This window comes from Oryzias latipes, chromosome 19 (genome assembly GCF_053564925.1).
Source record: "Oryzias latipes strain Hd-rR chromosome 19, Olatipes_Hd-rR_3.1".
In the NCBI taxonomy this organism is placed as follows: Eukaryota; Metazoa; Chordata; class Actinopteri; order Beloniformes; family Adrianichthyidae; genus Oryzias; species Oryzias latipes.
The window spans coordinates 9,066,557-9,089,354 of record NC_136255.1 but is presented as its reverse complement, the minus strand read 5'-3'; the positions used below and the strand labels follow the sequence as shown (position 1 = coordinate 9,089,354).

General features: G+C 40.4%; 1 protein-coding gene across 2 annotated transcripts in view; it reads right to left on the bottom strand.

Annotated features, from left to right (window-relative positions):
- Window positions 1-22,798, bottom strand: part of ryr2a (ryanodine receptor 2a (cardiac)) — a 310,570-nt gene that overhangs the window by 30,081 nt on the left and 257,691 nt on the right. For both annotated transcript variants that reach the window (XM_023949560.2, XM_023949561.2), the window contains 7 exons: window positions 20,010-20,267; window positions 19,767-19,897; window positions 16,501-16,543; window positions 14,843-14,976; window positions 14,629-14,689; window positions 9,474-9,620; window positions 9,194-9,328 (listed from right to left, as the gene is read on the bottom strand). In XM_023949560.2, coding sequence (XP_023805328.1) covers window positions 9,194-9,328; window positions 9,474-9,620; window positions 14,629-14,689; window positions 14,843-14,976; window positions 16,501-16,543; window positions 19,767-19,897; window positions 20,010-20,267 — 909 coding nt within the window. The remainder of the gene's footprint in view (window positions 1-9,193; window positions 9,329-9,473; window positions 9,621-14,628; window positions 14,690-14,842; window positions 14,977-16,500; window positions 16,544-19,766; window positions 19,898-20,009; window positions 20,268-22,798) is intronic.

Below are 22,798 nucleotides of genomic sequence, written 5' to 3'. Positions count from 1 at the left end.
CATTATCATGCTGCAACATGGGGTGATGCTGTTGGATGGACGGCACAACAATGGGCCCCAGGATCTCGTCACGGTATCTCTTTGCATTCAAAATGCCATCAATGAAATGCACCTGTGTTCTTCGCCCATAACATACAGTACGTATGCCTGCCCATACCATAACCCCACCACCACCATGGGCTACTCGATCCACAACATTGACATCAGAAAACCGCTCACCCACACAACGCCACACACGCTGTCTGCCATTTGCCCTGAACAGTGTAAACCAGGATTCATCCGTGAAGAGAACACCTCTCCAACGTGCATGTAAGCATTTGCCCACTTAAGTCGTTTACGACGACGAACTGGAGTGAGGTCGAGACCTGGATGAGGACGACGAGCATGCAGATGAGCTTCCCTGAGACGGTTTCTGACAGTTTGTGCAGAAATTCTGTGGTTATGCAAACCGATTGTTTCAGCAGCTGTCCGAGTGGCTGGTCTCACACGATCTTGGAAGTGGACATGTTGGATGTGGAGGTCTTGCGCTGGTGTGGTTACACGTGGTCTGTGGTTGTGAGGCCGGTTGGATGTGCTGCCAAATTCTCGGAAACGCCTTTGGAAACGGCTTATGGTGGAGAAATGGACATTCAATTCCCTAGCAACAGCTCTGGTGGACATTCCTGCTATCAGCATGCCAATTGCACGCTCCCTCAAAACTTGCGACATCTGTGGCATTGTGCTGTGTGATACAACTGAAGATTTCAGAGTGGCCTTTTCTTGTGGCCAGTCTAAGGCAAACATGTGCAATAATCATGCTGTCTATTTAGCATCTTGATATGGCACACCTGCGAGGTGGGATGGATTGTCTTGGCAAAGGAGAAGTGCTCACTATCACAGATTTAGACAGATTTGTGAACAATATTTCCGAGAACTGGTTATCTTGTGTATGTGGAAAATGTTTCACATCTTTGAGTTCATACCATAAAAATGGGAGCAATAACAAAAGCGTTGCGTTTATATTTTTGGTCAATGTATGAATGAGGAGTGAATGAATAATGGACACGATGTAAGCGCTGTGAGTGACTTGAAAAGCGCAGATTCATCCAATCCATTATTATTATTATTATTAAAGATACTGCAGTCTTGAATAATGTTGCCCCAGGACTCCTTCAATACCGGAGCTCGTTACCCCTCCCTAGTTAAAACAAAACAATAAAAGATTTAAAGCACATATTATTTAATTCTGCACAAGTGTTTGGGATTAGATGAACAGCAATAATATGCAAAATAATGATGGCTCACCACAGTAGAGTCAATGTATATAGCAGAAGAAGAAGCAATTTTAAATGTTATGTTAATTTTCACAGTGTCTTGTGTTTTAGAACTCGTTAGCGTTTGTCCAAAGTAAAAAAATACTCATGAAAAAATGCTATTTTCTCTTAATATCTCAACATTTATTAATTAAAATAAAACAATGGTTCAGATACAAAGTATAAAAGTGTTATTTCCTGCTGGACGGAGTCGAGGCTCTGACATTTTTCTTTCTGCTGCAGACATTTTAAACAAGTTGGTCACTACACTGACATAAATAAATATAAAACTCGGTTTGAGTTTAGCTGCTTTGCTGCTCCTTCTGGGTTTTACTCTGAGAGAAACAGGCCAGAATGGTTGAAAACGGCAGAATCCCAATAAAACAGAACCGACACAAAGTCCATGTCTGCTTCCAAGCAACGTGAATCTGAGACAAAGACACCTGATTAGTTAGAATCTGCACTAATCAGCAGCTGTTTGATGGCAACTTTGTCACGTCAAACTGAAACTTAACTCAGGAAAATCAAAGATTGCAAAAAAGTGAGATGACACAACGCATGCCAAAAAGATTTTGGCGGGCCGGTGGCAGTTATATCACGCTCAGAGTAGTCAGCAAAATCAAAGATTCGAACAAGCAAGATTTGACACAACGCATGCAAAAACATGGGTTTTGCAAACGCAAAAAACAATTTTGAATTCAAAAAAAAGTTTTTGGATGCAAAACAAAATTGGAAAGGAAAAACAAAAAAAGATTGAAAGTAAAACAAAAAATAATTTAAAAGCAAATATTTAATATTTTCATATGCAAATTAGAAAGTTTTGTGTGCAACGTAGTGGCAGAAATATCACTCCATAATTCTTGACCCGCTGCTATTCAATATTTACATAAATTATATATTTAATGTTTCAAAACTTTTAAAACTCATTATTTACTGATGACACAAATATATTCTATTCTACAGTCAATCATAGGGACTTATCAATTTGGTGAACGCAGAAGGCAGGATTACGGAGTTTGTTTCCTCACTTATCCCAGAACTACTGGGAAAAGATAATTTCCTACACCCAGTAAAGATTGACCGCGCACATCTCTCTTTGCAACCAAAACCTGCTGCGGGAGCTAAACCACGCACCATCCTGGACCGAGTTAATCATTTTCAGAAGAAAGAGCTGATCCTGCGTTGCTGCAGGATTCAAAGAAGCTGTGAGTACAAAGGGAACTAGATCTATCCTGATTACACCAGCGAAGTTATGGGCCAACGCCACGGTTTTGGAGATGTGATGCGAGCCCTGCGCAGTGATGGGATCAAACACGTGTCACATCCTGCAAAGCTCCATGTGTACTGGCATGATTAACGCAGAGGAGGCAGCGCGCAGTGTAAAGCAACGCAAGTCACCCTGTGAGAGAGTAAGGTCTGTGCTTTGCTCCACAGTTTGAATGAACAAGTTCTAACCTTATTTCACAAATTACAAACTCTAAATACCATAACATTTTGGTATGAGATCACAGCCCTGTGTCTATATCACTGTCCCTAAATCTACCTAAACAAAACTATTCCTGAGCGCTTCAACCCAACCCTTCTCAGCGATGATCACTTTATTAAAGTAGATATTTATTGTACTGCTCCTTATTACTACCATATTCACGTACTGTATAGAAATTTGGAGAAATAATTATGTGTTCACCACATCTTCTCTTTTTTCTTTAAAAACGAGCCATCAGAATTGTACATAAAGCCGGCTATCTGAATCATACAAACAAACAATTTAATTTATCAATCCAGAATTTTAAAACGGTCTGACCTTGTTAATTTTTAAACCGCACAACTTCTATACAGTTAGTGGTAAATCATTACCATTCAATATCCAAAAACAGTTCTTAGAAAATGAAGGAGCCTCAAACTGAGGGAATGTAGGAACTTCAAGATCAAATTGATAAGAACCACAGAATAAGGTTTCTGTGACTGTGTGTCGCACTAAACTTTGGAACGAGCTTGGAACGAGCTCAAACAATGTTAAAAAAGAAAATTTATAAAGAAACTCTGATTTCATGATATGAAGATAAGAGAAGTTAAGGATCAACAGGTGTTTGAATAATTCTTAATACTTGTGTCTTTTCTTGATCTGCAATGTGTAGCAATAATTACTGGTTGAATGTGATAATGGTTTCTAATTTTATGCAATGATTATTACATATCGGTTACTGTTACTGTTTACTGAAATCATGTAAGCATGTTTTCTGAAGATAGTCAATCATTTATAGGCACTGGATTTTGTAACTTAAAAAGATTCTATCTGATCAGAACCAGATTACCAAAACTATGTAAAACTATAAAAGGAATTAACTCAGTAGGGGTGGGATTGTATTAGCTTCTTTCCACTCCTTTTCAAGCAATAAATCATGCTCTACATGTCTTTAGTCAACGATCACTATATTAAATTAAGTAAATTTGTTTTAAGTGTTTCTCTTTGTTTTATACTCTATGCATTTATGAGTTTGATAAATCTGTGAAAATGCTTTATTGCTTTGACTACAATGCGTGAAATAAATCTATCAGTCAATAAATAAATAAAACAACTTTATTTGCTGGCATTTTAGCATAGTGATGTACTTTTACATGGATTGCACAGAGGACTGGGATGTGACTTGTGGTAGTGAGGAAGCCATGACAGTTGTGTAACGTGTAAGAATACTGTGCCATTTCCAGTGTTCTTGAGTGTGAAAGACAGCTAACACAGTGATTTTTGATCATCCATTTTTAGCTTTTCCAGTGGTACTGTAATTGACCACAGAGAAATGAACATAAAAAGTCACTCTCCACTTAAGTAATTTGTTTTGCTATTTTCATTATTTTTGTTTGGTCAAATCTTTGTATGTTTTGCCATGATACATTAAACAGTTGCCAAAGAATAGCCTATAGTTTTGTTTTACCTACAGAAAGTGAGACTGTGACACGCTTGGATTGTGCTTTAAAGCCAATAAATTGCTGTACAAAATCCCAGTAATTGGGTCCTGTGAGACTACGTAATTTCTTCAGGCTACACCAATATAGAACCAGAGTCACATGGGGTGGGGCTGTCAGGAACTGGAGGTTTGGGAGCAAAAATGATTATGCCTTCACAACGGCAAAATAAATATCCTCCAGTGTTTCATTGGACCATGATAAAGTGAATGAACCCCTATTGACAATAATTTGTTTACATCACAAAATGACAGTTGAATCACTTTCACCTATACAGGTCACATAGTAGGATAGTTATCTATCAATACTTTATTTTACAATTTTACCAACTTTCCATACTGTTGAAAGGACAAAAAATGTTTTGGTTTGGCTGCCCTTTTTTAACTTTCATCCCCTGCTCCTCTAAAATCCGGTGCACTTCCCTAAAACTCGCATAGAACTAAATTTTAGAAGCCACCTTGCCATCCACAGCATTGCAACATTCATTGTCTCTAAAAACAAAAGTGGAATTTGCCATGACTCTTTATAAGATTCCTAAAAAATCTAGTTATGAGACACTAATAAGAATTAGTAATGTGTTTATAATCCTTGGAGATTTATAATAAATGTTTTAGCATTTGTTTAAGTATTGATATGCTGCATATATAAAGACATTTAGCACCATAGTTAGATGTTTTAAACATTTCTAACATGTTTTAATAAGATGTTTTTAAAAAGAAATTCTTAGCATTTATACATGAAATGAAACGTTTGTGTTTGTAAATTACTTACAAGTGTTTAAATAATATAATAACTGTGTCTTTTCAAATAGTTTATTGTTTTGCAGCCCCAGGATCCAAAGTGTAGTGCAGTGTTGTTATCTAAAGTTATGGCTATTTCTTGTCCCAAAGAACAAGACAGTGTACAGCAGGGGCCTCAAACTGGCAGCCCAAGGGCCATTTGCGGCCCCCAAGACGATATTTATTATAAAAGTTTAATGTGTGCAAGTTTTGTATAAATGGCACTTTCGTGGGGGTATGACATTACCTGGGCTAGATAGATGTAAGCACTGTTGGAATGTTGGCGAAGCCAGCGGCCGAGGGCAAGGACCCGAACCTGCACCACAGAAACACGGACACCCCCCAAGCTCAGATGTGATGTGATCCCTGGCTCATGGTCTTGCCAGAAACCCCGGGATCCCTCTCCCTGCGTGGAGAGAGGGCCACCAGGCCCAGCAAGCCAGCCACCAGGACCCAGCTGTTGCGGAGGGCCTGATTCTCCCCGCCAGGGATGGGGTTGTGTACAGAAAATCAGAGGTCCCACCTTCCTTCTGTTTCTGTGTTGAATATTGTTGTGATATAAAGGGTGTGTGTACTAAGGTGCAGTTAAAATTGGCATGGAAGGCACTAAAAGGACATCTCCTGATTGCTCACAGTGATGACCAAGTGATCACAGTGATGACCAAGCACCCCCCTACCAGGGGTCCTACATGTCTGAGATGCAATTAAAATTGAGAGGGGAGGGGACCGAATCCCACTCTTTGTTCGTCCTCCTCCTGGGCAGTAGTGCGCAGCCCCTGCCTTGCTCTCTACTGGATCTCCTGCGGGTTGGGTGAGTGGCTGCCTAGAGCATGGGGCGGGTCTCCCTTTGGGGGCCTTGGCTCATGTCTGGGGTTGGGGTGGGGGGATGCTCAGTACTCCTGGGAGGTGGGGCGGCCGTGGTGCAGCGGTAGGGCGGTCGACCTATGATCGTAAGATTGCAGGCTCGATTCCCGCCTTGCACGCCCATGAGTCGAAGTGTCCTTGGGCAAGACACTGAACCCCAGATGTAAGCACAAAAACATTTAGGGCAGGACAAGCATGACACTTACGCACACAACCCCTCCTCCATTTAACACAGGAGCGGATGCATTCTGATCGTAGCCCACTCTCACATAGACATGATCTGATTCAGACTGCAGACAACATTAATGAGTTCCTTTCTTTTATTTGAGGTATGTGCATGGCGGAATATAAGCCGCTACAGCCAGGTACTGCGTACTGGTATAAGATCTGGGGATGGTAGTACCAGCTGGAAGGAGACCAGTTGTGTAGCCGGTCTTAGCTGCTTTAAAACACATAGAAAAGGAGTTATGGGGTTAAACTGCCACTGATGCAACTAAAACTGTGAACCTGTCACAAAACAGGCAGACAGCTGGTTCCACTGCAGCAGGTTTTATTAGCACAGCTACCAGTCCACAAATCTAAATCAGGGTCAGGCAGGCAGGGGTCAATAACGAGCATGGGAGCATCAGAGAGGAAACTGGAGTAGTCAGGGTCCAGGTGAGATTCAAGGCAGGTGGCAGGCAAACAGAGTCAGAGACAAAACAGGGTCAAGAAATCAGATGATCAGGTCCGGATGTATTGCTCGGTAATGCAGGCAGAGTGGCACAAACAGTACTTGTACTGAGTGAGGCTCAGTGCAGTGCTTAAGTATAATGTAAGTGATTGCAAACGAGAGTTAGGTGTGTGTGTGTGGCATCCAGAAACAGCGCGCTGGTTGTTGCTGGGAAATGTAGATGAAGATGTACAAGCTAAAGTTAGTGGAGGACAAAAGAAAATGAGACAAAAGGAGGTGCATTTCCTGTATTTATCAAATTCTTTAGTACAATAATCAATTAATATTATTTTTTTCGACAAAGACATGTCTAAATTTTTATTTACAGTCAAGATTTATTCTCAAATGTTAGGACTGTAACAATTTATTCGAACGATTTGATATATACCATAATTTGTGGTTGCTCATCAAATTCACGGTCGATATTGGTTCATTTTGAATGATCCGATTCAATCCGGTCCACTGGCCTAAAGCCGGTCCAGGACATCTCGTTAATAATCGGGTAGTAATACGGTATGTTCCATTTATTACCAAAAAAGGAATGTAGTTAGAGGGGCCTGGTATACAAAATTAAAAAATCCATTTTATAACATTATGTGAGTCCACAAATAAATTAAATACCATGTTTTAAGTATCTTCTTAACATCTATAAACATCTCCAAGTGCTTATACATTTCTTGTAAATATCTCATAGAGAGATGCACACTGGCGCATTATAGGTTGATTCGTGTATGAGTAGGAGGGTGGGAGTATGGAAGCGTTACTGTAGCATAATTAAAAATAAAAGTCAAAACCAGAATGCTTTTTCATTTTCAAAATGAAGCTGCATTTTTTGACTTAAAGTTAAAATGAAAAAGCAATCCGCCAAAATGCTTTTTCATTTTCTTCTTTAACACCGCTTATTCTGTCACTTAATCAAAATGATAATGACAATGGTTTTTGACATTTCATTTTCAGAAGGTTCTCTGGTAAATTTAGAAATGTCTAATTTGACAATTAAAATGGATTAACAGAAACGCTTTTTGATTTTCAAAATGTAACTGCATCAAATGACTCAAAATTAAAATGAAAAATCAATAGTTCAAAATGCTTTTTCCCTTTCTACTTAAAAACCGCTTATTCTGTGTCATAATTAAAACAAAAATGCAAAGAGGGGATTGCATTTGCGTTGTCATATCCACCCTGCGAATCGTGTCGCATATCTCAATTCCACTTAGCATTTCCAGAGGGGAGAAGGGGCGATGACGTCAATGCACCTTCATTTTGAAAATGAAAAAGCATTCCTGGTTTTGACTTTTATTTTTAATTATGCCACACAATCGCTTCCATATGGGAGTGTATGTGAGCGTGTGTTTGTGTATTCGTGTACCCTTGCGGCAAACTGGTAAACTCTGTTCAGTGTGTACCCTGCCTTTGCCCAACAGTAGCTGGGTTGGCTACAGCAGCCTCATGACTCCATAAGACAACAGCTGGTTCAGAAGATTGTTAGGATCCTGGTCTCATCCTCACACCTGCTGCCCATCAACTCATCGGCCTGTAGCCTTTATCAGGATCCCTCACCCTTCAGCTGACGTCAGTCCGTCTGGTTCATGCGGTAGAGTACTGACACATGCTAAGCCAAAGTCTTAAGCCAAGCTCCATGCAAGCTACTTTCTGCAAGCTAATTCGCTCTTTGTTCTGCCTCTTCAGGAATTACCACCAGCTCCACCTCCACCCTTGGTCACCAATTGCCATTCATCAGAGCACCAAGTCAAGCTCCACTTTTCAGTCATCCATCCTCTCACCAAACCGGCGGCTCTCTGTCCAAGCCACGAACCATCCAACCCAGAACTCTCCACCACCATTGGGACTCAATAAAAACCTATTAATTCTCATCCACCTTATGTTCTGTCCTGCAGAGTCCAGCCTCGTTCACCCTAACAAAGATGGTTGGATGTCTCATGTAGTCTTTACAAATGCTAATAATTGTCTTTATAGGCATCATAAACATCTGTAAGACATTTATAAAACATCCAACTCTGCTAATAAATGTTCTTATAAGGAGCTTATTAACACAAAGAACACATTAGTAAGATGTCTCATAAAGGCTTTCCAAATAACAATAAATGTTTTATAAATATCTGACAAAGGCTTTCCAAATGCCAGTAAATTTCCTTTTAATGCCTCAAAGGCTTTCAAATGCTAAAATATGTCCTATAAATGTCTCACAAAGGATTTTGAAACATTTATGATGCTTTTTAAAACATTCATTAAATAACAATGGAATATTGTTCAAAATAAAGTTTATTTTTTATTCAGAGGAATTGACTTTACCTTAGCCTACTTTACAATAAACATTAAGAGTGTCACTGTCACTTTGTGGCTTAAAACCAAGACCCTTCGCTTCCTCTTCATCAATTAAGTGCGAGGGGCCGTCTTTTTCCAGAAGAGGCCTGTTTCACCCAAGATAAAAACCTGCTCCATAATGCTCAATGTATTATAACTAGTTTCTAAAGGAATCCTCATAAAATTTGACTGAAATCGTTAGTAAAGTAAAACTTTGAATATATGAATGTTCTCTGCAGATGTCTGAGCACACTCACTGTTAGCATGTCATCACATTTCATGTCTGGCAGCTCGCCGTCCTCACTCTTGTTGTAAAACTTCCTGAAGAAGTTAAAGGCTACAACCGTGTAGAGGTACACAACCACAGCCAATAGGCCGACTGTCAGCACCAGCTGCAGGAGAAAGATAGGACAAGCAGATGATGAAATAGAAAAAGACCTGTACAGTGGTTGTTTCAGTGATATCAAACATCTCTGCTTTATGGAGTAGTTTTGTGCAAGAGTAGCTCTCAAAGCTTTGATGTTCAACGACACCTACCTGTTTTCCGTTGTGTGTGACTGACGATAGGATGGTGCGCAACGTTTTGAATCCCATGGCGATGTCCAGCAGATGAGCAGCAAAGAAGAAGTTGTTGTAGTGACCAAGAATGGACACGGTCATGTACCAAGCCAGGTACAGAAAGGACTGCAGCCAGAGAGTCACAGAGGTCAGTCAAGCAATTTCCACTCACTTTATGCAATATCTATTCAATTTGGACAGGAGCTATTTTTGGTGCATCATTTAAACCTTCTTTAAACAAAGATGGGAATCACTGTTTCAATAAAAATTGTGTGAACAAAACTTCAACATCAAACATTGTCTGCTCTGCCAAGGAACAGGCAGTCTACTTAAAAGCTCAAGAAAACACATTGGCCCTGATTCCAAAGGTGTAAAGAAACAATTATAGAAACTTTACAATATACATGAACACAGGCAAAACAGACTATGAAACCCATTCTGCATGTCTGCATTAGAACATAAAATATGGTGGTGTTGAGCCCCAGTCTTTAATTTGGGAGAAGTTTAGGTACAACAAAATGAAGAATAACAAGTTAAAAGATCACCAATATTTAATAAAGCTTCAAGTTCACCAATTTTGGTTTTACAGGAAATTTATTTACCATCAATGTGCTGGACGAAACCTATGGAGTCCTATACTGTTCATAATTAAATAAATAAATCTTCTTTCTCTTTCGGCTTTTCCCATCAGGGGTCGCCACAGCGAATCATCCTTTTCCACCTCACTCTATCATGGACATCTTCTACCCTAACATTAGCCAACTTCATGTCCTCTGTTAAGACATCCATGTATCTCCTCTTTGGCCGTCCTCTTGCCCTCCTGCCAGGCAGCTCCATCTCCATCATCCTTCTACCAATATATCCACTATCCCTCCTCTGAACATGTCCAAACCATCTCAGTCTGGCTTCTCTGACTTTGTCGCTAACACAGGCAACATGAGCCGTCCCTCTGATGTACTCGTTCCTTATCCTGTCTAACCTGGTCACTCCTAAGGAGAACCTCAACATCTTCATCTCTGCTACCTCCATCTCAGCCTCTTGTCTCTGTCTCACTGCTACCGTCTCTAACCCATAGAGCAGAGCTGGTCTCACCACTGTCTTGTACACCTTTCCTTTGAGTCTTGCTGACACTCTTCTGTCACACAACACTCCTGACACTTTCCTCCACCCGCTCCAACCTGCCTGCACTCGTCTCTTCACCTCTTTTCCACAATCCCCATCACACTGAACTGTTGACCCCAAGTACCTAAACTCCTGCACCTTCTTCACCTCAGCCCCCTGTAACCTAACGCTTCTACCTTGATCCCTCTCGTTCAGACACATGTATTCTGTCTTACTACGACTGACCTTCATGCCTCTTCTTTCCAGAGCAAACCTCCACCTCTCTAGCTGTTCCTCCACCTGCTCTCTACTCTCACTGCAAATTACAATGTCATCCGCAAACATCATTGTCCAGGGAGATTCCTGTCTTACCTCGTCTGTCAGCCTGTCCATCAGCATAGCAAACAAAAAAGGACTCAAAGCTGATCCTTGGTGTAGTCCCACCTCCACCTTGAACTCCTCTGTCTGACCTACAGCACATCTCACCACCGTCATACTTCTCTCATACATGTCCTGAACTACTCTGACATACTTCTCTGCCACTCCAGACGACCTCATACAGTACCACAGCTCCTCCCTCGGCACCCTGTCATACGCCTTCTCTAAATCTACGAACACACAATGCAGCTCCTTCTGACCTTCTCTGTACTTTTCCATCAACATTCTCAAAGCAAAAATGGCATCAGTGGTGCTCTTACGGGGCATGAAACCATACTGCTGCTCACAGATCTCCACCTTCTTCCTAAGCCTGGCTTCCACTACTCTTTCCCACAGCTTCATTGTGTGGCTCATCAACTTTATTCCTCTATAGTTGCTGCAGTTCTGCGTGTCACCCTTGTTCTTAAAGATCGGAACCAGAACGCTTCTCCTCCATTCCTCAGGCATCTTCTCACTCTCTAAAATCCTATTGAACAACCTTGTTAGAAATTCCACTGCTGTCTCTCCTAGGCACTTCCATACCTCCACAGGTACGTCATCAGGACCAACGGCCTTTCCGCTCTTCATCCTTTTCAGAGCCTTCCTAACCTCATCCTTTCCAATCTCTGCTACTTCCTGCTCCACAATTAAATAAATAAATATTTAATTAAATAAATAAATATGACCTCATGCAAATACACAATCAACCATAAATCTCTCATAAATATATAAAAAGATCATGAAATTGTGGAAAAACCTGCACACAGATTTTAAATTAGCCATTGTATTATTCAATATATTTCATTTTGGCTTTAAAAACCTGTTCATTATTTTAAAACAGCATTTTAAAATATTAATTTTTAATCATGTTGAATATTATTATAATTCTGTCTTTTTTCAGAAGCTCGTATTTCAAAATCAATATTTTCCAAAGTAGCTTTGTTTTTATTTCATGTTGCTGTTTTTCACAATGGCTTATTTATTTCATGAAGAGCTTTTTCAGGAGAATGGGTCTGTCTGTCAATCAAGCTAGACACTTTTGTGATTGGCTACTCCTTTACTCAGACATGAGCAGCAGCACCCTAACTACATCGATCGAAGATCCTTCAGCAAACGTGATGGCGCAATGCACACCCCTCAACACTAGGAGGAGTATGCACCTCAACACATCCACAGTGTTACCAGGAATTGGGCAATTTTGGTTCTAAATTTGCGGATAAAAGTGGCTTTGGGCGGGTGTGCATAATTCGGGTGATTTTGTGGTCGGTTCGGCCACAATTTTCATCTTCTCATGAACATCTAGTAGTGGCCTAAGTTAGGCTGAGTGGTTGTTGGAGTTCCACTAAGCTTCTATAAACTACAGTTTCCATGAATGCACCATGTGGCGTGTGGGAGGAGCTATCAGCAAATGTTTTTAGCCTGATAGCCACATGGAGCGGTTGCTTGTGCTTATCTCAGTAACAATGCATGGATGCACAATGCACATGGAGAGTGTTAAGATGTCAGAAACGTCATCACAGGAAAGGTTCAACATTTTCCCTGAGAGGGAAAAATAAAATCAGAGGACCTGATAATAATCATTGTCTCAATGAAAATAGAAAAATATCATAAGGTTCAGGAGGCACGAGCAGGCTTGTCCCGCTTTGCGCAGCTGCCTGGTCTGACTGTCGGTCCACCAGCTCACCTCCTGCGAGCCGACATCAGGCGCGATGTGAGCTCTGAGTGAATGGCGTAAGAATGAGGAGTGTTTCAACAGGGGACTTCGAGACGTGGACGACCGGTGCTCCTCTGTGGTTTGGTCCACACAAACCCTCAAACTACAAAATCAGAGTCGTAGATGTTTGCATCTTCTGCAGCAGACAGATTGTTTGACTCTATTTGATCTGTAATGTCAGCAAAGCTGCGCGGATATCGCTGAAACATGTAATCTCTCTGACTGGCACACCGCTGAGCAGATATCGAGGAATATGAGTCGATTTCCATGGATGAGCCAATGAGCGTTTAGATCCCGCCCACTATCACTGATTGACAAACCTATTCTCCTGAAAAAGCTCTTCATGAAATAAATAAGCCATTGTAAAAAACAGCAACATGAAATAAAAACAAAGCTACTTTGGAAAATATTGATTTTGAAATACGAACTTCTGAAAAAAGACAGAATTATAATAATATTCAACATGATTAAAAATGAATATTTTAAAATGCTGTTTTAAAATAATGAACAGGTTTTTAAAGCAAAATGAAATATATTGAATAATACAATGGCTAATTTAAAATCTGTGTGCAGGTTTTTCACAATTTCATGATCTTTTTATATATTTATGAGAGATTTATTGGTTGACTGTGTATTTGCATGAGGTCATATTTATTTATTTAATTAAATATTTATTTATTTAATTATAAACAGTTTAGGGCTCCATAGGAACCTATGTCTCTTAAGGAACAGACACGTAGTGTCCCAGATGGATACAAACTTTTCTTCTTTATTCTCTCAGTGGCTAGTAACTATGTCTCAGGACGTCCCACTGTGGGGATTAATTGTCATTGTATTTGAACCCCGCTGCCAATGCATGGCCTGAGTCTAATTGGTTTATCTGAAGTGTAATGTGAGCTGCAGTGGTGTCTCTGCAACTGGATGAAGAAAAGCATTTGTGATGAGTCAAAAGGTCAATCTTTGTCCACTAAAAGTTACAAATTTTTTTACACAAAAATACAGTCTTTCAGTTTAATTTACAACAGTGGTTTCTGGCAGTAAACATATAAAACTGGTAGAAGTGGATGCTAATCAACCGATTCAGCACATCCAATGTGACTAACCAAACACGATGCTACTTATTTGGATTTGCACATCGGTATACACCCGACTTCTGGATAAGCAAAGGGCGCACGCTGAACCAGTCGTGTTAAATATAGCTGTTTTCAACTTTGCCTCTTTATTTTCCACTATTTTTCTGTTGTCACATCTTTATACATTTATCATACAGTCTTTACAGAATGTTCTGTTTCTTTTTAACTAAATTTACTGTTGGCAAATGCTGCATCCCATTTGGGTGTCCTCTGTTTACATTGTAATAGAAATATCAATAAATGATTATAAAACAGCTCACTGTGCATTCTTTTATTGCCTTCATACTTTTTTTGGATTCACTTTTTACCACATTTTCCATATGGAAATGATTTGCATTAACATAAACTCGACTTAGAACCACCACTGATTTACATGGTCACGTCCCATTTTTTACATGTATGTACTCACAACTGGGAAAATTACTGAGTTTCTGCTGGTTGTAAGACAAGAAGCAGGTTATGGTTGCAAGTTTTTGCCTGACCATTTGCTTCCAGCAGTTTTGGGGTTTAACCTAAAAGCTGCAGAACATGTTTGATTACAGCAACAGACTGAGATAAGTTTAAGTCTCAGGAAAAAGGAAGGGCCACAGAATGCAAACCGACCTCCATGTCAATCTGTAGAGGGAGTATAAGTGAAGGGAGGCAATTTGTGCATAGGTCAGACATGAGAATGCTTCTCTAACTCCATCAAATCAACATAGAGTTAAGACTAATATGTTTCCAGGTGTGTATGTGGCTGCCAATCATTTGAGTGTGCACCAACACTTACGTTGTCTGTAAATACAACCCCAAGCTTCCAGATCTGGTACTTAACATCAATGGAGTTGAGACTGTTGGGAGAAGGTAGAAACCCCTTCATCACAGGGCAGAATAAACTCCTTCATTGATAATTCATACCAAAAACCACAAAATATTAACTGCAATCTGATCATCATTTATCAAACAACTGTGGTTTTTTCCCTCCACACACACACAGCACTCACACAGTTGCCAGGGAGCTGTCTCTTCTGTGTTTTCGCTTCTTTTGAGTGTCACTGAAATCCAGAGCTGCCTTGTCCAATCCTAGCAACTCACTGATGCGGTCATGACCATAAAATTCTCCATACTTGTCCATCACCTGAGGAAGAGTGGAACATGAAAAGGCACTTAGAAATATAAGTATTGATATGATAACCCACATACAAGGAGATGAACAGTTAAGACAATGACAGTCTTTAAAAAAGCACATTCCATCAGGCCAAACATGATTGACAACACAGAGAACAGCAGTCTTAGGTAAGAGGTTACTTCGTCTCTGAAACACCAAAGATCATTGGTTACTGCAACAGTTAGAGTTCATAATGCCTCTCTACTGTAACCAAGGAGATTTATTGATCAGTCACCTCTCAAATACTTGTAAAGCTTTTTGAACTTTAAACTTTGAATTATGACTTTGAACAAATTAAACTCTGTCCATTTTTCCTGGAAAGCTCAGCAATCCACTTCTTTTTGACGACATTTTGGTAATTAGGGTGTCACCACCGGTCGTCCTTATAGCAACAGGCTCATAGGGAACCAAAGTGTATCTTACCCAGATGCAGAGCTGTTATGTTTCGCTTTTGGCACGTGCATAGATATGCTGTTTCACCTGTTTTGTGTTTGCATTGCTCCCCCTAGTGGCGGAATTGCGCATTTCGGTTATTTCTTTAAAAAAATCATAACTCGCCACAGGAATGGACTAGAAACTTGCTTTCTTCTTAAATACCCTTACGATTTTTACTCTTCTTGTGTGGGCTGGACTAAACCGCTAAACGCGGAAACGGCCCGCGGGGCGTATGTTTGAGACCCCTGTATTAAACGGAAGAAGATTTTGCTTTCCCTGAAAAAGGAAAAGGTCGACATTACTATGCTGCAAGAAACCCATCTGAATGATGAAGAGCATTTAAAGCTGCGACAGTGTGGCTTTGATCAGGTTTATTTCTCCTCCTTTAACAGTAAAAGCAGGGGTGTGGCAGTTAAAAAAATCTACCAATTAAAGTGTCCAAATGTATTCATGATAAGTATGGGAGATTTGTACCTATTTAGCCCTTTTGAATGTTTATTATCCACCAACCCACCCTCTCAATTTTTTTAGTGAAAGATTTTAACAAGATATCCGGTTTCTCAGTGGAAAGCACAATTATTGGAGGCGATTTTAATTGTCTAAATTGTCACATGAACACTTTGATAGATAAATTACCTGCTGACAAGTCACCCCCATCAAACAATCAAGACAAATTATTGGACTCTGTAAGGAATTAGGGTATGAGGATGTTTAGAGGACACTTCACCCAACAAAAAAGGAATTCACTTTTTTTTGTAACCCTCACAGATGCTATACAACAAGGGTTCTCAAAGTGCGGCGGAGGCCAATGGCGGCCCGCAGGAAGATTTTTGTTTACATTTAAGTACTTGATTAAGCATGTATAAAGGATGATGGCAGATCAAACGCTGTGCTTTTTGGTGTTCTTTTCATTTATAGTTTTTTTAAATCTTTATTTTCCTTTTAATCTGAGAAAACATATTAACTTTAAGATCCATTTTCTGTTGCCTCGTTTAATTGAAGTAGATTGTACACTTGATTAAAAGTTGTCCATAGATCAAATGCAAATGTTAAACTTACTTTCCTTTTCACAAACTTATCCCAGTAGTTGTTGGGGAAAGATCTGAAAGTCAAAGAACAAAATACGCATTAATATACAGACAATCAAATGCACAATTAAAGAAGTGTTGTTAAAATTTTCACTCTTACTTATATCTTTCCACCACCTGCTGTCAGCCAGCAGGAGGCAGTAATGGCCAGCCTCTCTGCCTTTCCCTGTCATTGTGCCAACGTTAAGAGTCCCTATTCTCAAACCTATGTTCCTGCCTTTTCCCTTCTCTCTCTGGCCACGGACCCTTCTGCCTCCTCTCTTTCTTCGACCAACAGTAGTCAAATTTCCACCGACACCCTGTAGGTTAACAGCATCGGTGGCGGTCGTTGTTAACCCGGGCCTCGACCGATCCGGTATGTCTAAAGTGGTGTGGATGATTCGCATAGTTATTTGGGCAATTTTTACGCCGGATGCCCTTCCTGACGCAACCCTCTCTATTTATCCGGGCTTGGGACCGGCACAGAGGCAACTGGCTTGCAACCCCTGTGGCTAGATTGTTCCTGAGTCTTTTTGTTCTTCCAAAAATACTCCAAGGTTAAAAAGTATTGAAATCAGTATCTTAGATCTGGATTTATGGGTACAAAGAAAAACTTCAGCCTGGTGTGTCTCAAAGATCCAGTCATATCTTTGGCTCCAGAGCTGGGTTTGGGTTTATTCAATTTCTTTAACTCCATATGTGAAGTTAGGATCATGTCATGGTGTGGACCCAAGCACGCTGGGCGCTTCAAAGTGCCACTTATTAGAATTATTGAAATTACCACATTTTCTGCACTACAAGGCACACTTAAAAGGCTTAATGTTTTCAATACACTACAGTACGCCTTATAATCTAGAGCCAACATTTTTCTGAACTTTATTCTTTGCCACATCATGGAAAACATACATGATGTTGAGTGAGTAGCTTTGGTTTATATGTTTTCGAGAGATCTACAGAGGCGCAGGCAAGCACGTCACTGTATCTGGGTTCAGAGATTCCCGCAGTACTGTGAAGTTCACCATTTTATGCAGGAGCTGCGCCTGGATATGATGGTCATTTCAAATTATACTTACAAATTACAAGTTACAAATTACACTCTGTCTGTGGCCCAGTGGCCAAGAATTCCTGTCCTGCATTAAGCCAAGAGGGGGAAAATAAAACTAAAACTGGAAGGTCTTTTTTTATTATTCTCTCATTGAAAATAAGATAGCATCATAAGCCCATGGAGCTGGAACGATCGCACCTGCTACAACAGCACCCAAGGCAGCTCTCTGCCTGGAGGGCAGCCAAGCGGCCGCAGGTCAGCATAGCAAGGAAAACCGCCCAGGGTCCGGCAGGGCTCTGCCAGATCCTCAGCAGCAGCACTTGCTCACTAAATTGTCCACCGGGCAGCTGGCTAACATTGCAAGCTTGATCACTTCAGCTCAGCTCCATGGGCTCTGTGACAGGCTGGCAACCTGTCCAGAGTGTATTCCGCCTTCACCCAACAGTAACCCGGACGGTCTTCGGCAACTCAGCGGCCCCAGTGGATTTAGAAAATGAATGGATATTCAGGACGAAAATCCTTGCAACTAGCGGTCATATTGGAATTTTTTTCAACCCAGTGATCAATTCACTGAAAATGTCACATGTCCAAAGTTGAGTTCCTGATTGGTTGACACGGCTCGCCGCGTCTGCTGCCCAAATCGGACTGACGCCCAAATCGCGCAGCAGGATTTGTACAGAGTTTGTACAGATCGCGTATGTCCATTGAATTAACATTGAAACTTGATGCTCTGGTGCACGAATTGCGTCCGGTGCGAATGCACCTTAAGGGTGTTGGAGTGTGTGTTATTTTTTTTATGTTTTACTAACAAGATTGAGAGTTACAGTAACATTTGTTTTCGCATTTTTTTATACAGGTATTATGAATACTTTAACATGGCTAACATATAGCGTGTTATAAACAAGTTGAAGAGTTACTGTTAATGCAGATTTTTTCAACTCTTGTGTTGGACAGATTTTACTGTTACAATAGGGGTTTATGTATCTTGAGACAAACAGAGTTTGTATTTTTATGAATCACTTTTGTACTTGAGGCCGAGCTTTATTTATAATTATTACATTTATATGGATACCTTGTTGGACTGAAAGGAAAAGGAACGGAGAGAGGAAGTGGGATGTTAGAGATGGGGGATAAGGAGTTAAGATGGGGGGGGGGGGGGGGGGGCAATAAAACAGAGTCATAGCACAAGAGTGTCATGAGTAAATTGAGCGCCACCGTCCAAGAGTCCTAAGCCCCCACCTGCCCCACCCAGAGAGGCAGGCCGGAACAACCCATAGCCAGCCCACACTGGACACCTGTGCAACTGTGAACACAGTCTGAGTGACTTTTCTCTTTCTCACACTTTATGCATTCGGTGCCCCTTATATGCTTCGTGATTTCTATGCAAAATTTTCGGGTGCTTTGGAATTGCCTTTTAGAACAAAAAGTATTTATACTATTATTTACAAATTGTTTATCAACACTCTCAGGTGTGTTTACTATAATATGCAACGACTTCTTCCATTTTTCTTTTAGGATTTTCACACTTTGTGACACCTACTATCACTTTTTCACAAGAAAACAAGTGTTTTTCTCATAATGACAGACCAAGTCTCGATTGACATGCAGTCCTTCTAGCCTGCACCTCTCATGCATCAGTCTGTAAACATGTAGATGGCCTGGTCCCCTCATCTAGTCCCTGATAAAATTGACAAAAACCCATGGGATCACTGACTTGCAGCCGCGTGCAGTTGCAGCCAGGCATAACTTCTCCTCAAATGACGATGACTGATTTGAATGTTGTTTAAGACAGACTTCATCAGCTCAAACTCTGTCTGTGTTCGACCACAATAAAAGTAATCAATTATAACTTGATCAATTCTTCTGGTATTCGAGATTTTCCCTAACAAACTGCTTTGTTTTGCTGCTGATTTTAGAAAACTTTGTTTTGTTATCTCATGATCACTAAAAAATGACATTTTTAATCTGGTGTTAATGACACCTACTATCTCATTATCACAAGAAAATTATTTGTTCCCATAATGATGTGATATTAAATGTCATTATAATGAGAAATTACGCAAAAAAAAAGCAAATTAAGCCTTTCACGGCTTCTGTAGGACAGTGTGCCGAAATGAAAAAATTCTAATATTGTGCTCTAAAGGATGGCAGCCTCAACATACTCCTCAGTGAGAACAGACTGACAGACACAGGGATGGACAAAGTCCACTTACTGAGTGTTGATCACGAGTCTGTCCCACTGTCCTTTGATATCATCCTCTGAAGGCTGTTCTGTGATGTAGAGACCATCAAACTCCAGCTTTCGGGCTACTTCCTTTTCCCGCTTGAAGATCACTAGGGGGACCTGGAGAGTCCACACAGAGAGCAGAGGAAGACAATTCCTTTTCAAAACCCACCACTTTGATGCAACATATCAGAAAATACTAATTTCTGTTGTTAGTCTGTCAGTGTCCTGCCTTTAGGCAGTAATATCCAATGATGCAGAAGAAGGAGATGACTGTGTGCAGAACAGCTAGGATCCGTAGCATGGGCTCCATGTATCCACTGCTTTCTTCCAGGACAAACCGGACTGTGATTGGCTTCGCTGGCTTGCCGTTCCCCTCCATCCCTCTCTCTTTAGCCTCCAACCATTCTTCAGGCTGATGCTCCCACTGGACACTGCTGCTGCTATAAACTGCCTCCTTTCCCTCAACCAGAGATGAAGAGGTGGAAACCTGGAAGAATATGGTGTAGTTACTTCAGGGAGAAATAGAGAGTACAAACCTGCTGGAACTTGGAACATTTTTAAATAATTAACTACAATGTTGTAAAAAAAACAGCCATCCACTCAATTTCTGTTGTTTATCAGGAGATGGATTGTTGTTGAAACCCCCAGAGATCCCAACAGCTTCCTCTTCTGTCTCCTGCTACACCTCAAGGGGATGTTAAGGCAATCTCAGAAGAGCAGAAAGTTAGGTTTTTCAATTTTTTTTTTAGGTTTTTCAGTAAGCCCAAAACCTTCTGGTGCTTATACACAAGACAAGACGCTGAAAGTGGCTCCTACAGCTGCCACCGAGCTACAAGAGGTTCTCAGTTCTTCACCTAGAAACCTGTGAGAGGAAGAAGGAAAACATCTCACAGAGGACATGGTTACTGCCGAGAACCAAGAGCTTGAGTCTGAACATCAGAAAAAAGTTAAAAAAGTCAGCAAACCCAGCAGAACAAGGAGAGAAAAGGCAATCCAAAATGAGGTTTTAAAAGCCACCTCAGTCAAGAGAGCTTATCAAGGAGCAGTTCCAGCAGTTGCGACAGAAGAATGTGCTCTTTCTGTACCAGAGAACACAGGCTCCAGTGGTCGCTGAACCAAAAGCACAAAGACCTAAAGAGGTGGGCAGTGACCAAACAAGCCCTGCTGAAGAAGAAAGCAAGCCTGTTGTGGGAGAATCAAAGAAACCCACGTGGTTTGTCATTTGGAAAGCAGATCAGGAGATCTTTAATATTCCAAAAGCAGTTCCTGTAAAGGCTGCTCGCAGCAGAAAGTCAAAACTCGACAATAACAATGAAAACAAAGAAGTGTCCAATGCTGCCAACATGGCCAAAGAGGAAGAGCTCCCAGGGGAAGTTGTCCAAACTCTGCCTGCAAAGAGAAGCAGGCCAGGAGTTCACACTAATGTGACAGTGGCTTCCACAAGCAACAGAGGTCTTAAAGAACATGAACCTCAGCAAAAATCTGGTGAGGAAGAACAACATTCATTTTTATCTGTTATCATTTTTATAATGGTTTTGTTTTTGCAAAGTATTGTAGAATGTAGTTTTGGAAAGTGAAAATAAATCACTGCTTTATATGCATACTAAGCAACTTAACTTGTTTTAATTCTATAATCTTTTTTGCTTTTTGAGATTAATCTTTTTTTTATTGAGCACCAGAAATAAAGAACTCTGCGAAAGTCAAGCAAAAAAAAGTTAAACAAATCATAACATCAAATGATATAAGCATGCATGCACCACTAAGGCTGAGTATGATGATGACAGGAGGAACCAAAATGTAAAAAAACAGGAGAGTCATTGGAAGCTGCTACTTGGGACAAGTTTTGAGCTCATCAAAGTATGATATTATTGGACCCCGTACAAAAATAAATTTGCCTCTTGACACCCCTAGAATGTATTGAGTATTTTCTAGCTCCATGAATCGTATTGAGTCACTAAACCAAAGAGACACTTTGTGTGGCTTATTTGACATCTAGTGTAATTAAATCATTCTACGTGCAAATAGTGTTGTAAAATAAATCACATGTTTATTTAACTTCCTTAAAGTAGACTGTTTTCTAGCTGTGATGCTAAATATAGCCATGGCTGTGTTGGTTTGAAGATCAATTTTGAGAGCTTGTGATAATGTTTTAAAAATGACAGACCAGCAGGATGGCAGAGATGGACACAGCCAGAACATGTGTGTTAAGTCAGCAAGGGTATGATGGCATCTAACACAGCTGGCTTCTACATTGGGATCAATCTTTACTAGTCTTGCTTTGGAGAAGCGGATGCGATGTACAAGATTTATTTGGATTGAGTTCAATTTTGCACAGGAGAAGCTCCCATTTATGCTTAGTAAAACATCATTCCAGATGTCGTCCTCCAAAACCAGTTTCTTCCCCGACTCATTCACCCAGTCTGCCCTGATGTTTACAAGATTTGTGTTTTTTAAGGAAGTTATTTGATCATATATTCTTGAGATAAATCTTCTAAAATATACTGGGGTTTCTAAAATTGCTTCTATACCTGATAGCATATATGGAAAGTCTGAGTCATGACACTGAAGAAAGTGACATATTCCGAAGTAACAGAATAGGCTAGACCGAGGGAGATTAAATTTAGGTGAAAGATCATCAAAGCTCGCAAAGACAGAGTTTATGTACATGTCTTTAAAACGATTAATACCTTGCTTTTTCCAGAGAATTAAATCAGAGTCCAGCGTAGCATGGGGAAAGAGATGATTGTTGTGTATAGGACTTAAATGAAGGAGATTCCTGCAGTCAAATTTAACCATATTTTAAGAGTATTCAGGACGACTGGGATATTAGGGCATTTAAGGGCATAGAGAAACAAGTCAGTGGTTACCAGAGCTCAGAGAGAAATTGAGATGCAAGATGCAGCTTCAAGAAGGCACCAGTCCATATCTGGAGTGTAAAAAAAAATGTATAATATTCTTTACTTTTGAAGCCCAGTAATAGTAGCAGAAGTTGGGAAAGACTAAACTAAACTGACTTGA